Source organism: Diadema antillarum, unplaced genomic scaffold (assembly GCF_040938485.1).
Source record: "Diadema antillarum isolate AM-2024a unplaced genomic scaffold, OU_Dant_1.0 seq00000007_RagTag, whole genome shotgun sequence".
Classification (NCBI taxonomy): Eukaryota; Metazoa; Echinodermata; class Echinoidea; order Diadematoida; family Diadematidae; genus Diadema; species Diadema antillarum.
In genome coordinates, this window is record NW_027271129.1 from 318,861 (window position 1) to 334,777 (window position 15,917).

Below are 15,917 nucleotides of genomic sequence, written 5' to 3' on the forward strand. Positions count from 1 at the left end.
GGCAGGGCATCACTTTGACATCACTGGGGCCTTAAGCCCCCCTTGACTTCTCCAAAAATTGCCTTATTTGCCTAAATTCTAGCAGCCATTAAGCAAGTTTCAAATTGGCCAGACGCTGCCCTGAGTTGTGACTAGCCTTAGCTATATAATCATTTTTTTCTGTAATGCCTCAGCCACGAAGTGAGGCAGGAGGCATTATGTTTTTGTGTTGTCTGTCCGTCCATCCTTCATCCGTCCATGGTCAATTTTGTGGGCAGGGTAACTAAAAACCTGTTCGAGATATCCTAACAAAACTTGGCATGTATATGTATGAGTGGACGAAGTTGTGCCTATCAACTTTTTGGTGCACATGCTCAAGGTCAAAGGTCAAGTTCAAATGTTCAAAATTTTACTATTTCCCCTATATCTATGCGATGCCTGAATGCCCAAAGTTTTGACCTTTAGAAAATCGACAGCTGACCAACGCAAAATTGGCAGGGCATCACTTCAGCATAAGGCGCCTGGGAAGTTTTCCACTGGTGTTCTGCTAGCGTTCAAAACGGGATACTTTAATGAAACGAAAGGCGCGTTACCTTCCATTCCCCAGAAAGACCAACGGAAATCTCGCTATTGTTTGCAGAACGGGCAAGAACAAAGTCATTACCGATTTAATGAGGACAGGTTCTCGAGCGTACCACGAAGAGATCATGTGCTATTGTTCTCGTACATGATCGTGTTCGCTATAGAAATTGCGAGTTGGGAGAGCGCGCTTTTCAACAATCTACAGTATACACGATGTAGAGAATGCTCATGCGTTCCATTGCTCGCGTACTACCTATGTACCTTGGTATTTGCAAGTGGAAAATGAACTCCCTTTCGTATTTGAGGCTGGAAGTGTGAAAAGTTGGGTGTCGCAAAGAAGCAATCTCGAGCATTCCAAGGAAAGCACATGCACTATTTGACCACGTATTCCTTGAAATTAAGACTTGAAACTTTCTTCCTTCCGTGTTTGACGCTATCTAGAAATGAAATACGAATACTACTATCGGATTTGAAAAGGAAGAGTTCTGGATCGACCTCCAAAAGAAAAAAAATATCACCAACCATTTTTAGTGCAGCGCTCGAACATTAATCGACGATCATTGCCGTCGATGCCTCTTTTTAAACATCCGACATTCATTTTAGCATTGTAAAGAGCGAAAGTTACCATTATTCATTTCTGATTGTAAAAGCAATCATCAGACATTTACTAGTATTTTAGCACCATATGGAGCCGAGTGTTACTGTTAATCATTGTGACTGCCTCCGGGACAACTCGTACCACGGAGGAGTTTCCACTGTTCATTCAAACAACCCTCCTTAGTTGTTATTCACAAGGTCAAACACGAAGCAAGGTGACATCCGGTTACCGTGACAAATACTTGTTTATTACGTTAACACACTGATGTTTCCAATATGAAATTCCAGTCAACTCTTCAGTTATGGACTTCCAGTTACTGAGCTTCACTTTAGATAACGACCTTCAGTTCATATGCACCTTCAGTCATACGGACCTTCAGTTCATACCGACCTTCAGATAACAATCTGAAATATAATACACAAAATCAAGGTTTTTAAACTTACGTTTGAAGTGTACATGAATGGCTTCATGAAACATTACATGATTTAACACCATTTTAGCTCATTTAAAGTGTAATAACATAATCTACCAATAATCTATATCACTAATGTAATGATACATGTTATCGTTCACTTTACTCACCAATCATAAACCAAACTTATCCATATTTTATGGTTTTCTGAATTAACTGTTCTGTAATCAACTAAATCCTCAACTATTTATATTATTTATATACTTTATTAAAATCTACTTCCAATATTATCCAAAACCTAATTCACCTTTAAACTTTCATAACTTCAACCATATTTCAACTTATTATTAAAGTTATTGTTGCATAAATCAACACGGAAATATAAATTCTCAAACTTTTCCTTATGTGTCACTGTCCACAACAGAGAATACAAAATAAACTTATTCTATTAACTCAAAATTATTAACTATAACTAATCACTGTATTAAAACCTTAAATATAACTTCATAAAACTATCACATAAAAGCCTAACAATTATAAACACTATATACACCGGCTAACAACTTGTCAACTAATGTTAAAACTAACTCAATTACGTTAAATTGTAATCTCAAATCATTAAAAATGTGTGTCAATGTGTTTCTACTAAACATCCACTACTTTAACACAGAAATCATGTTACACAATCTAATGCTTGACAGTATCAGTACATTGTACTTTTGTACTTCTCTAATAACACTTGTGAGAATATAACTCATTATAACCACAACTACCTACAGCAACAGCAAAAAGGTATAATACACTGTACATCCCTACCATTCCGCTATACATCCATACTCTAAGGCACAAGCACATACTGCTTACAGAATGAGAGAGAAGGAGAGAGAGAGGAGAGGGAGAGGAGAGGGAGAAGAGAGAGAGAGAGGAGAGAGAGAGAGGAGAGGGAGAAGAGAGAGGGGATATAGAGAGGGTAGAAAGAGGGGAGAGAGAGACCAGTGTGCATGGGGCATCGCTGGCTTCTTCTTTGTCTACTCCCATTTGTCTACAAAGATTTGACAAATCAACTCCTGCCCTGTAAATATTCTTTACAATCTACTCATTCACTAACATGATTACACACATCATCATAAGCTATAAAACATTGTAAAGAAGTTAGTTTCTTACCAAATTCGGGCCTGTTGTTTTCCCACAAAACTTGAACAAACTTGTTAGACTGCTGCAACTTCGCAAGCTTTCACTGGAACTGTGAATACTGTCACTAAGACAGCTTGCCACATCCACCCATAATACTGCATACACGTACAACACACAAAGCCCTATTGCTGCACGAAGTGAATGGTGGATTGTTAATACTTTCTCTAAAACAAGGGGGTAATTGTTCAATGTTTACATTAGCTTCCTGGGGTAGGGGTCTTATCTTTCATTGAACACATGTAGTCTGCAAATTTAGACCTGTTTAACACTTACTAGTTTTCAATCCTAGACCCATTTTGTAGGACAAAAATATAACAAATTCTCACTGCACACTGCTGCAGTGACAATCATTTTCAAAGGTAAAAGCAAACAACCGGCAGTCATTTTAGCATCTTATGGAGCTGAATGTAATCCTTATTCATTTCCAAACGTGAAAGCAAACATCCGCTATTTATTTTAGCATCTAACTGAGTTGATTGATACCGTTAATCATTTCCAAATGTAAAAGCAACAATCTGTTATTTATTTTAGCATCGTATGGAGCAGAATATTACGGTTATTCATTTCGAAATTTAAAGAACATCCGACATTTATTTTATTATTGTATGGAGCCGAATGTTACTGCTGTCCACTTCCGAAAGTGAAATGAATCATCTGACAATTATTTTAGCATCGTACGGAGCCGAATGTTACCGTTTTTCATTTTGAACGTCAAGGCAAACACCAGACATTTATTTTACCATCAAACACAACTGAATGTTACTGTTATTCATTTCAAAATGTAATAGCAAATATCCGACATTTATTTTAGCATAGTATGGAGCAGTATGTTACTGCTATTCACTTCCAAACGTAAAAGCAATCATCTGACATTTATTTTGGCATCTTCCGGAGCCGAATATTATTGCTATTTACTTTCGAAAGTAAAAGCAAACATCCGACATTTATTAATCATTGTATGGAGTTGAATATTATTGTTATTCACTTCCAAACGTAAAAGCAATCATCTGACGTTTATTTTGGCATCTTCCGGAGCCGAATATTATTGCTATTTACTTTCGAAAGTAAAAGCAAACATCCGACATTTATTTAATCATTGTACGGAGTTGACTACAATTGTATTATTGTTATTCATTTCCAAACGTCAAAGCAAACATTCAACATTTATTTTAGCATCTCGTGGAGCTGAATGTTATTGCTATTTACTTTCGAACATAAAAGCAAACATCAAACATTTATTTTATCATTTTTACGGACTTGAGTATTATTGTTAATCATTTCCGAAGATCAAAGGGATCATTCGACATTTATTTTAGCATCTCATGGAGCTGAATGTTGTTGCTATTTACTTTCGAACATAAAAGCAAACATCAAACATTTATTTTATCATTTTTATGGACTTGAGTATTATTGTTAATCATTTCCGAAGATCAAAGGGATCATTCGACATTTATTTTAGCATCTTCGGGAGCTGAATGTTATACTTCTTAATGTAAAAGCAATCATCTGACATTAAAGCATCTTCTGGAGCCAAATGTTATTGCTATTTACATCCGAAAGTAAAAGCAAACATCGGACATCTATTCAATCATCGCATGGAGTTGAATATTGTTGTTATTCATTTCCAAACGTCAATGGGATCGTTCGGCATTTACTTTAGCATCTTCTGGAGCTGAATGTCATTGCTATTTACTTTCGAACATAAAAGCAATCATCTGACATTAAAGCATCTTCCGGAGCCGAATGCACTTTCGAAATTAAAAGCAAACATCCGGCATTTATTCAATCATCTTATGAAGTTGAATATTAATATTATTCATTTCCGAACGTCAAAGCAAACATCTGACATTTATTTCAGCATCTTCCAGAGCCGAATGTTATCCTTATTCATTTCCAAACGCAAAATCAAATATCTGACATTAATTTCAGCACCGTACGGAGCTGAATCTTACCGTTATTCATTTCCAAAAGGATAAGCAAACGTCCGACATTTATTTTAGTATCATACGGAGTCGAATATTACCGTTATTCATTTCCAAAATTAAAACAAAACATCTGACATTTATTTTAGCATCTTACAGAGCCGATTGTTACCGCTGTTCATTTCCAAAAGTAAAGGCAAACTTTTTTGGTGGCCCGACGTGCGTTTTTGGCGGTCCTGGACCACCGGGCCACCGGGCCACTGTTATTGTCGAGCACTCAGACTGGTTTATGAATCCATGGAAATTGAAAAAAAAAAAAAGCAGAAAGAAAGCAAAGAAGGAAGAAAAGCGAGAATACAAAATATGTACAAGGCATGAGTGATTACGTCAGTAGATAATTGGAATTACGCGACGACATGCGTTTGCATGATGCAGAAAAGCACCTTACGAAGATGAAAGAAGTTTTCTCTGAATCGGTATGTCTGTTTAATCATTACTCATGTCACTAAATCTTACAAATGCGTTAAAACGTAACCATACACATCACAAACGAAAACACAAAAAAATGCTTGTTTGCATCCTGTTTTTTTGCAAACGGGCTACTGGTATTGGTCCCTTTCCTTCATTGAAAAACATCTGAGATTGGCAAGAATGAATGTTGCAAAAGATGGAGATTCAATAGCTAATTCCCCCATTCCATAGTGGTTAAGGCTAGCCCCATTCTGAGCTGCTTCGTTGAGTAATCAGCACAGCAGAACAAAAGCTCTTTGTTGCGCGTCGAATTGCTGAGTTTTCTTGCGTTCGACTTAGTGGTGCAGAGAACAATGAGGGTTCAGAAATGGCACAGAACGGCGCAAAAAGCTTATGCAAATCTTCCCTGGTGCCTAAGCCCTCTTGACTTCTCCAAAAATTGCCTTATATGCCTAAATTCTAGCAGCGACCAAGCAAGCTTCAAATCAGCCGGACACTGCCCTGAGTTGTTACTGTCGCCTTAGCTATATAATTTTTTTTTTTTTTTGCGTCCATCATGAAGTGACGCCGGGGGCATTATGTTTTCAGTTTGTCCGTCCTTCCATCCGTCCGTCAGTAATACCCTCATCAGAGCTGCCAACTAGTACTGATTTTCAGTAATTTCTACTGAAATTGGAGAAGAATACTGAAGGTTTCAAGCAAATTACTGATTTTAGAAATCATTGTCTGTGATAAATTCTATTACATAGTTAAGGATTACTGATTTTTACTCAAAAATGGTGCAAATTACTGATTTTCAGCCATCAAAGTACTGAAAGGCCTCTAAAAAAGTTGGCAGCTCTGCCTCATCTCACTAGCCGGCGATTCCGGTACGATCATCAAGAATCGACAAAGCGCGGCAGATCATGGCTTGATCGCTTTAAATCTTCTTCATCGTGGAGGAACGCCACCATCGCCATGGTCGGCGACCTCGCTAAGGAAATTTTGAACATGTCCAAAACTTCCGTAGCGAGGTCGCCCTGGTTTTAGAGCATATCACAATCGCTTCACGAGCGGATTAAAAGCACCACATTCGTAACTCTGACGGGGTAACAATGCGTTTGGCGTAACTCAAGCGCATCGAAAGCGGCCCCCATCGCCCATGAAAATTACCACTGTTACTGTATTACGTAACAGGAACCAACCATGAACGATAGAAAGCGATGCGCAGACCAGGAAGGTGGACATGGAGAAAAACGTATGAAATTCATTTTTCCACATATACTCAGTACGAATCTACTCTGTTTATTAAATTGTCTGTTTGTCATACACCATTCCAAGTCAATGAAAGTAAATTAAGCTGTAATCTTTTCAAATATATCTTCATATAATTGTCTCATTGTAGGATACGATTTATAGTTTTCTTGTAAGCCGGTTCTTTAATATTATACACATTTTACCCTTTTCATTGAAAGGATGACTTAACTAATAGTGCAATTTCACATCAGATTCTAACTGGTGTGTTCTAGAATGCTAAGATGTAAGGGTAAAACCCTATTCTGCATATCCATGTTGGTTTGATACTGACATCTGCCTGAAGAAATTCAGTCATGAAACCCATTTTATACCCCAATTGCTTGAGATCGTAGCATGAACCCAGCGTAAACGTGTAACTGTCGCTCCGATCGTATCACTGTTGTAGCGAGGTCTTGATAAGCGTACGAATATCACAACACAGTCAGTTCGATCGCAGAAGCAGCGCGTCTCGTCAGCCTGGAAATGTGGCAGCAATGCGGCAAAGTCGTATTATCGTCGTGGGGCTATTGCCAACAAGGCAGGTTCAACGTAGAGAAACCGTAGTGTAATCGTCTCGGAGGCCAAAAATGGAGACGGATGGCGATTGCGCCACGATTTGTTAAATCGTCACAGATCGCCATGGTCGCCATGGTCGCCTTCCTAGTGAGATGGGGGCCTAATCAATTTTGTGGACAGTGTAACTAAAGAACCATCTGAGGTATCATAACCAAACTTGGCATGTATATGTATGAGTAAGCGAAGTTGTGCCTATCAACTTTTGATTCACATACTCGAGGTCAAAGGTCAAGGTCAAATGCTCAAAATTCCAGTATTTCCCTCATATCTGTGCAATGCCTGCTGGATTTTTCTTGAAACTAAATGTATACATGTATTCCCCAATAGAAATACAACTCGTCTTCATGTGATGACTTTCATATCTCATTGCACTTGGCACCATACTTTTCACTGCAATTTGAGGGTTAGTACTTTATGTACAGATAAGTCTTTTCCCTGATAAAATTTATAATATCTGCTGAAATTCAGAAACCTGAGGACCATTATTTTTCTGGGATCCATTTAAATTAAAGTATGTATTTATGAAATTTGGACATTTTTATTAATGTTGAGATGCATATACACTAAAATGAGGAATGTTAGCATGCAATTTAATTTCACAAATTTTGCAAGAGCCAATATTCACGAAATCAAAATGCATGCAAAAGTTGTTGTCTACAATACAATGCATATAAGACAAATTTTTAAAATCTATTTTTGGAGGACTGCTACTTCATAATTGTCAGCTATGGAGAGCACAATGTTGGTTGTTAAGAAAGGGAAACTCTTCCTCATTCCATTGATACCTGATTGTGTGACAAATGTCATGCATGACTGAGCACAAGAACTGCAAAGACAACAATGACAAACTGCACTTTTTCCAAGTTTGAGTGTTATCATGAAGTAACGATGAATGTCTCACTGAATGGGTGATATCTGTGAAAGTGGTCAAATTAACAGGCCAGCCTGCACAACTGCAGGTTTGTGTTTTTCTAACCTTGTATGGTCCAAAACCTTCAACATGGCCACACTGTCAATAACTTGGTCAGCCCACAAATGTTAACCTGTTAAACTGTATCCATTTTTCTCTTTGCATATTCAGGACATGGTCTGTCGCTGTGAGCTATGGTGTAGAATATGAATAGAGAAAAATGGACTGTGTGGGTTGGCATTTGTGGGAGTGACCAAGTTATCGGACAAATGGCCATGTTAAAGGTTATAGACCATAAAATGTTAGAACAAACCCTAATCACAAACCTGCATTCGTAAAAGCTGGCCTATTCATTTTGCTACGTTCATCAACAGATCTCATCCATTCAGTGAGACATTCATTTTTCCTTCACGATAACACTGATCATACTTGGAAAAAGTGCAATTTGTCATTGTTTTCTTTTAAGTTTTTGTGCTCAGTCATGCATGACATTTGTCAATGGAAAGAAAAGAGTTCTTCTTTCCTCACAACCAACATTGTGCTCTCCATAGCTGACAATTATGAAACAGTAGCCCTCCAAACCGGATCACCTTCTTTTTTTCCTTTTTTTTTTTTTTTTGATACGCATTGAATGCTAATGGCAATTTGCGAAAAATCTCGTACCGCAAAAAAGGCTATCGGGTCCCATTCACAAAGATTTCATACCCCCAATACATGTATATCTTGTTATAAAGTATAGTGGGACCAAATGTGTGCATATTAAATGTCATCAAATATGACAGATGGTAATTTCAATTTTACCTAATCCCATTAGTGTGTTCCTGCATGTTATGTTTAAATAAATTTTAATTTCTGCAAAATTTCATGAAAGTTTCTCATATCATTGGATCTTGCCACACCAATAGAACCTATCAAACCTTTGAACATGATGGAAGTCATAAAAAGAAACGGAAAGCAAGATTATCTCTATCATGATTGCTTATTGCAATTTTTGGTGTGTCATTTTTTCAAAATATACTCATCATTCCCAATACCAATACATTCCAGGGGAGGAAATGTGATTGCACACTTTCTTGCATTTGACTGGAATACTTCAGTTTCATTTTCTCTCTCATCCCGTCCCTTCAGGCAAGTCTTTGAGTCCTTCTGAGATGATTTCACATCCTTCTCACCTAAACACCATCTTCACGAATACTAGCAGTGATCTATTTACGCATGTGTAGCAACTTGTATAAGTGTCACATGTGGATGTCTGTGTGTGCGAGTTGCAGTCATTCAGTTCCTGGGGAAAATATTGCACTCAAAGTTTTTGAGTTACAACTCTTTCTTCCTGCCATCTCCTGTTGAACTTGTGCTGCATTGTCCATAATACATTTGCATGTTGTCTCATCTTATTTTACGTTTCTTTGCACAATTTAACCAAGAGGTTGGAATAAGAGTCTGTGAAATGTTGTAAAACCTAGAATATGAATACACAGATATAAGTATGTCCTTTTGTTTCTTTTTATTTCCACATAGGGAATCAAATGGCTGTTTTTGCCATGCCGGAAAAATGACTACAAATATATATCGGAGATAGCAGGTGGCAACAATCCAAAGCAAAAGCTGAAGGCTGAAGCCAAGGATATCCGTTTGTTCCATCCAGACTTTGTAAGATATGTACATAAAATGTAAGTTTGACTTTGATATTACATATTTTAGTCATTTCTCATGCTTTACAAGGAAAATAAGCATCTCTGTATGAAACTTAATTATTTAGAATTGAATGTCAGTTACACTACCACCCGGTCATCCCACTGAGGTGGTCATTCTGTACTGCATTCACATCCCTATTTTGGGGGGAAAGAAGTTCATTTTAGGGGCTCAATTGACGAAAATAATCCACCAAAATGATTGAAATAGATGTAGGTGGTCTTGCAGGACTTTTTCCCAAAATATTTTTAATTAAAGTAGAATTTCAAAGTGAAGGGTCAATTTTTGCAAATAGACATCAATGAGAAGCTCAGAAGTTGTAGAATATAATTAGGTAACGTTCTGTCACTTGAGCTATTCCAGAAGATGTGAAACGGGCACAGAAATGTGGCGTCTTGATAGAGCCTAAGTACCTTCAATGTGTCAGGAAAGCTGCACATTTTGTCTGACGTCATGTACTGGATTTGCAAACTCTGCTCGGTGAATTTGTGTGCATGTCAAAAGAAGTAACACGTGTCTTTCTAGCTTTATCTTTTCTTATCAAAAGTTCGAATGGGTCAATTTTAACTTGTAAAAGATAGGCAACTATGGAGGAACCTTCCTTTTCCGACATATTATTCTACTTTTACTCATATTTCTCAAAATCAAGAGATTTAGACGACTACTGCACAGTCATTTTCTGACGTCTTTGATGTGAGTACGTCATAGTTTATTCGAGTCATATAAACCCTCTTACACAAAATCATGAAGGTGCGAGGAAAAAGACATGTAATGATATGTGTCATGATAAACAGACTTCCAAAAAGCGACAAAATATCAAATAAAGAGAGATTTTTAGGACATATTCAACTGTGATATGTGATGCAGCTCAGGCAGCTCGCAATCCCATGTAGGCAATATTAATCCGCGCAGTGATGCGGCTCTGGACTGTTCTGGCACAAACCAGCTGAGCGAAGTAACGAATTCTCCCTAAGCATGATGTTCATAACACGTGCTTGTATCAAGGAGGTGTGAGTCTGCAAATGTGTAACGCACCACGTGTTTCTGCTCGGTGACTTGACTGAATCGAGTGGTGGGTTAGTCTCATTTCTCTGCCACGTTACTTTGTCTTGATGATATACGAGAAGAAAAAAAAACATGATAGACTCGGTGATCAGAGTAGGCCTAATTTCAGTAAAGAGTTCAAATTTTTTGCATTGACGTGCAGTTTTGCTAAGCGTGATAAGATCACACCAGGGAGGTTCTGATCACACGATCAATGGTGCTGTTGTGTAGCTGGGAGTGGGTCCCCCTAACTGGAACATTCTCTGTAAACTGTACTGGACTGACACAGCATGCGAATGTGACAGCTCCTTTTTAATGAACTTGTCTTGGCGTACAAGTATTACTGACCTCTCGCACTAAAAAAAACAAACAAACATGTGATTTAGTTTTTCTAATAAAGTGAAGGTTTCAAATACATGAGTCGACAGTAGTGTTAAGGCCAATAAAGGAAATATCAAACTCCTCTTTACAGTAAGTCCTATTAGTAGAGGCTACTATGTAATCCCGTGAGATTTTTTGTGCCAAAATTTTTGATTCTTTTTTTTGCTAACTTTGTAAATTTGGGGGTGCTGAATCCAAAAAACTTTGGTTCCATTTCTTTCGACCACGTCTTCAGCCGTCATTTTGAATTTCAAAATGACCGCCATAGCAAACTGTATTTTTATCCATATCTCATTAAGTGAGCATTGTAGAAGCTTCAAATTTGGCGCAAAATGCATGGTTGTCACGTCAGACACTGGTATATCTTTTTCTGATATTGTGGGTTGTTGTAATACAATTTGTAGGCTGCCATCTTGAATTTCGAAATGGCCACCATAGCAAACAGTATTTTGAACCATATCATACAGTGAGCATTGTAGAAGCTTCAAATTTGGTGCAAAATGCATGGTTGTGATGTCAGACACTCTGACATATCATTTTCCGATATTGTGGATTGTTTTGATACAATTTATAGGCTGCCATCTTGAAATCAAAAATGCTTTTTTTTTTACCCATATCTCATGTTGCAATTATTCCTGGAGCATCAAATTTTCAGTAATGCACATGCACGTGGTGTCCCAACGTTCCAGTACAGCTGTTTCGTATTGTGGATCATTAGATAGGCCACCATCTTGAAATTCAAGCTGGTGGCCATAGAAAAACTATAATACTGTGGTAAGCGCCTTAGATGAATTTGCCAAAATTGTCCTAGTTAGACCGAATTCATTTTCAGGTCACGCAGAACGACAGCCATCTCTTAATTCAAAATGGCCGCCATAAATTCAGACTGTAAGGACGAGGTTCCAATGACATCATCAAACCATCCTGATGGGCAAAAACAGCATAAGGGGGGGGGGGGGGGTCACGAGCGTGTAAGCGTTACATCCCACGTCCCATAATAGCCAAACGGGTACTAGTATATTGCATGTGGTTCGCATACTCCATGTTATACAGCTATGCGCTTAATACACACGTGATGTGTTTTTGCCTCTCAGGCTATGGGCCTACATTATTTGGTGTCGTGGAACCTCGTTAATAGTTATATTTAATCCCAGTTTAATATTAGATATTTGTACAAAAGCCAGCATTGATGCGATTAAAGGTAATCTTCAAAAACTTGATGCTGCCTTGAGAGACTGAAGGCAAAAAATGCCATGGTCACCCTACCAGGCATCCCATTCATAAGCTTGTTTGTTGACCACAAAATGAAACAACTCATCAGAGAGCTCATAATTGCTGGATGTATTTCTGGAATGATACAGAATGAATAAGGAATGTCAATGAGTAGGCGTTTTCCTGATTGCCCTTGTATGGGTCATCCTCAATTATCATGACTTCCAAGATGCTTACTGCTGTACCTTTAATGATTCTAAAACTACAAAGGAGCAGTGATAGCTCAGTTCTGTGGCACTTTGGATGCATCAGAATTCCTCAACAATTTAGAACGCCATCACACGATGGTAATCTAAAAAATTGTCACTGCATTGAATCTGATGAATGTGGTGTTTGGCAATCAGGTATTGGAAACATTCAAGGAGGATATTCTAGATAGAGAAGAAAGGAAAGTGTTCATGTTCTGTACTAAGAATTTGTATCTGAAAAAGAATGAAGAATAGAAAAATATATATATCTTGGATATTATGAGAAAGGCCAGACATTCAGCTCTTGCAATTGAAATACACTGTGTAAGATTGGATCAAAAGTCATTCAGATTAAGAGGACCACTACCTTTTTATAACACTTCTACCAGTACAACAGTCTGATAGACCTGTCATTATCCAGTAATTGCTGGACGATACAATTATCGGAAGTTATAAGTTCTACTCAACCCACAAAACTGAACCAAATAATCAGCCTGAAAGTTGAAATACTGATCAGTCAATTCCATCTGACACAGATACCACATCACGGAAAAAAAAAAAGAAACAAAGGGTTCATCAAAGATGCCATGGGTGCTGTCACCCATCACAACGAGGAAGCAGATATCCTCATTATATTGCATGTATTAGATGCTACGTCAAGAGCGACAGGAAATATCAGAGATATTGATGATTACTACGTATAGACACTGGCATTCTCTTAATGGATCTTTGCTTTACTTTTAATACTGCATCACCTTGTCATGTCTGCTCCATCACTGGAAAAGGAGATGATAAAGTACAATTGACGTTGTTGAAAGATTATGTTCTGCAAATTGTTGTGAAAAATAAAGGTCTGCTTGGTCATGCCTTTCATGGCGCAGGCTGAAGTTAGAAATTTGAGGATGTCTCAAAGAGCAGATGGCTCAAGAATTCTCTAAACCTTGAATCATGCAGAATGTGCAATGACACAGTCCATGCCTTCCAGAAGTTGGGCATGAATGACTTCAACCAGCACTTCTGCTTTATCCTCGTAGAGTCTTGATACAACACATCCACAGAGCAAACCTTCACAACCTAATTTGTGCCTTTACTTACAGGGGAGTATAATACAGTATTGTAGTTATTTCCAGCGGATATACATAAACTGTGCAACTGAATGCTTTGATCTTCCTTCACCAACGGTAGCTACAGAATTCATTATCTTGTTCATATGGCAAGCAATGCAAAAGTCATTGTTTCTGGAAGAATTTAGAACCAATTCTCCCTTGTGTACAGCCCTATACAAGTGCTGTGACTTCAAAAACATATGCAGGGAATGAGCCTAGATGACATTAAATAAGTGAATATCCCCATGAATTTTTTAGTATACAGCTAATACTGTTTATTTAAATTCTGCATCCAAATCGTCTAAATGGGGGCATTTAGTCACTCAGACACAGTTATTGAGGCACTTTTGAAAGTCGTTTGCTTTTACACCAGAATCACATGATATCCCATTCACAAGTTTTACCCAAATGCAATGCTCTTAAAGGAATGATTCCCGTGGCAGCCATTTTGCATTTCAACATGGTAGTGTACATATATAGGAAGCAGTCAAGCCTATGCAATAACAATGCTATTTATCGAAGCGATTGACTTACACATAGGTCTTACATGAAAGTGCTCCAGCATGCTTGAGTTTCCAGGGTAAAGATCTTACAGCACCAAACGGATCGAAATTCATCTTGAATTTCAAGAGTGGCAGCCAATGCGAATAATCAATTATTACAGAATGAATATAATTATATATATATATATATATATATATATATGTGTGTGTGTGTGTGTGTGTGTGTGTTTGTAAAAGAATGTACAATGTACACCACCATAAACATTGATATGCCTAAAAGTTGCTTGTAACCACAGATGTTAGCTGAAAAGCAGCCACTTTGAATGATAACATGGTAGCCTCAAAAATTGATCTGCAATTTTAGGGAGAGGATCAAAGTGCATCTGAATGTTCAACATCCTGAGCCTGGTTTATGCCCGAAATGTGAACTTTCTGTATTGTTTACAACATGAAATATGGGTCGAAATATACATTCCAGTATGGCGGCCATTTTGAATTTCAAGATAGCCACCTTTAATATGGACTATCATTTCAGAAAGAGTAGGTGTTCCAGAAAGTCTGGTAGTACACGCATGCTCTTTGCCCCAGGTTAAAACCTTACACAATGCATACAATATGAGATATAGGCCCAATTACATTTACTATGGTGGCCATTTTGAATTTCAAGATGGCCGCCAATCAAAGTGATCCATCATTTAAAACAACAATGTATAGCATGTCTGACTTCTTAAGCATGCTTTTTGCCCCAAATTTATACTTTCCATAATGCTTACAACCTGAGATACAGGTAAAAATACATTTAGCTATGGCGGCCATTTTGAATTTCAAGATGGCAGCCCTCAAATTGTATTAAAACAAACTACAATATCAGGAAATGGTGTATCAGAATGTGTGCCATCATAAACATGCTTTTTGCGTCAAAGTTGAACCCTCTATGATGCTCACATTATGAGAACTGAGTCAAAATACAGTTTGCTATGGCGGCCATTTTGAAATTCAAAATGGCGGCTGAAGACGTGGTCGAAAAAAATGGAACCAAAGTTTTTTGGATTCAGCAGCCCCCAAATTGACCAAGTTTGCTAAGAAAATCAATTTTGGCACGAATATCTCACGGGATCCAATATTTTGACATAGCAGACCGTACTATCTAGGGGGCTCTTTACATTAGAATAGCATCAGCTATTCATCTCTCTTCCAAAAACTCCCTCCAAGATAATGGTCTATTAACGTTGTACCTATACTAGTACCCCCACCTCCACCCCGTTTGTTTTCGCTCTGTTCCGAACCAGAGGAATCCCCTGTGAGAAGACTTCTCAGTATCATGCTTTTATTCGCCATTTATTTAGCTTAACTTGCTTCAAAATATAAGAAGTGGGTGTGGTCTTTGTTTGTTGCAATGAAGTATGTAGAACGGCCTCTTTTTTTGTTCATCATTCATGGGGAGGAAATATGAATGAGTGACATACATATTGTATGCGAGAAGGGAAATTGAAAGAAGAAGTTGCAAAGGGAACGATTATGATTACTCCCGCTAGTCAAGTCATTTCATTCTTCCCCAAACATTCAGAACCACTTTCATCAGACATCATCACACCATTTGAGCGGAATACCCGTAGTAAATGAAAATAGAGAAATCATCCCCCCCCCAAAAAAAAATGAATAAATAAATAAATAAATAAATAAATAAATAAATAAATAAATAAATAAGAATGAAACAAAAATAACGCTAAATTGCAACGAAGACAAGGCTACACAAATGCAAACACATGGGGAAACAGGTTTGAATGTTCTTTTCATGTACATCGTTACACA

The 15,917-nt window shown here is 37.8% G+C and overlaps 1 protein-coding gene across 3 annotated transcripts in view; it reads left to right on the forward strand.

The window, feature by feature from the left end:
• LOC139724954 (alpha-N-acetylgalactosaminide alpha-2,6-sialyltransferase 2-like) overlaps positions 1–15,917 on the forward strand; it is a 188,861-nt gene that overhangs the window by 155,230 nt on the left and 17,714 nt on the right. For all 3 annotated transcript variants that reach the window (XM_071636072.1, XM_071636070.1, XM_071636071.1), the window contains one exon: positions 9,438–9,589. In XM_071636072.1, coding sequence (XP_071492173.1) covers positions 9,438–9,589 — 152 coding nt within the window. The remainder of the gene's footprint in view (positions 1–9,437; positions 9,590–15,917) is intronic.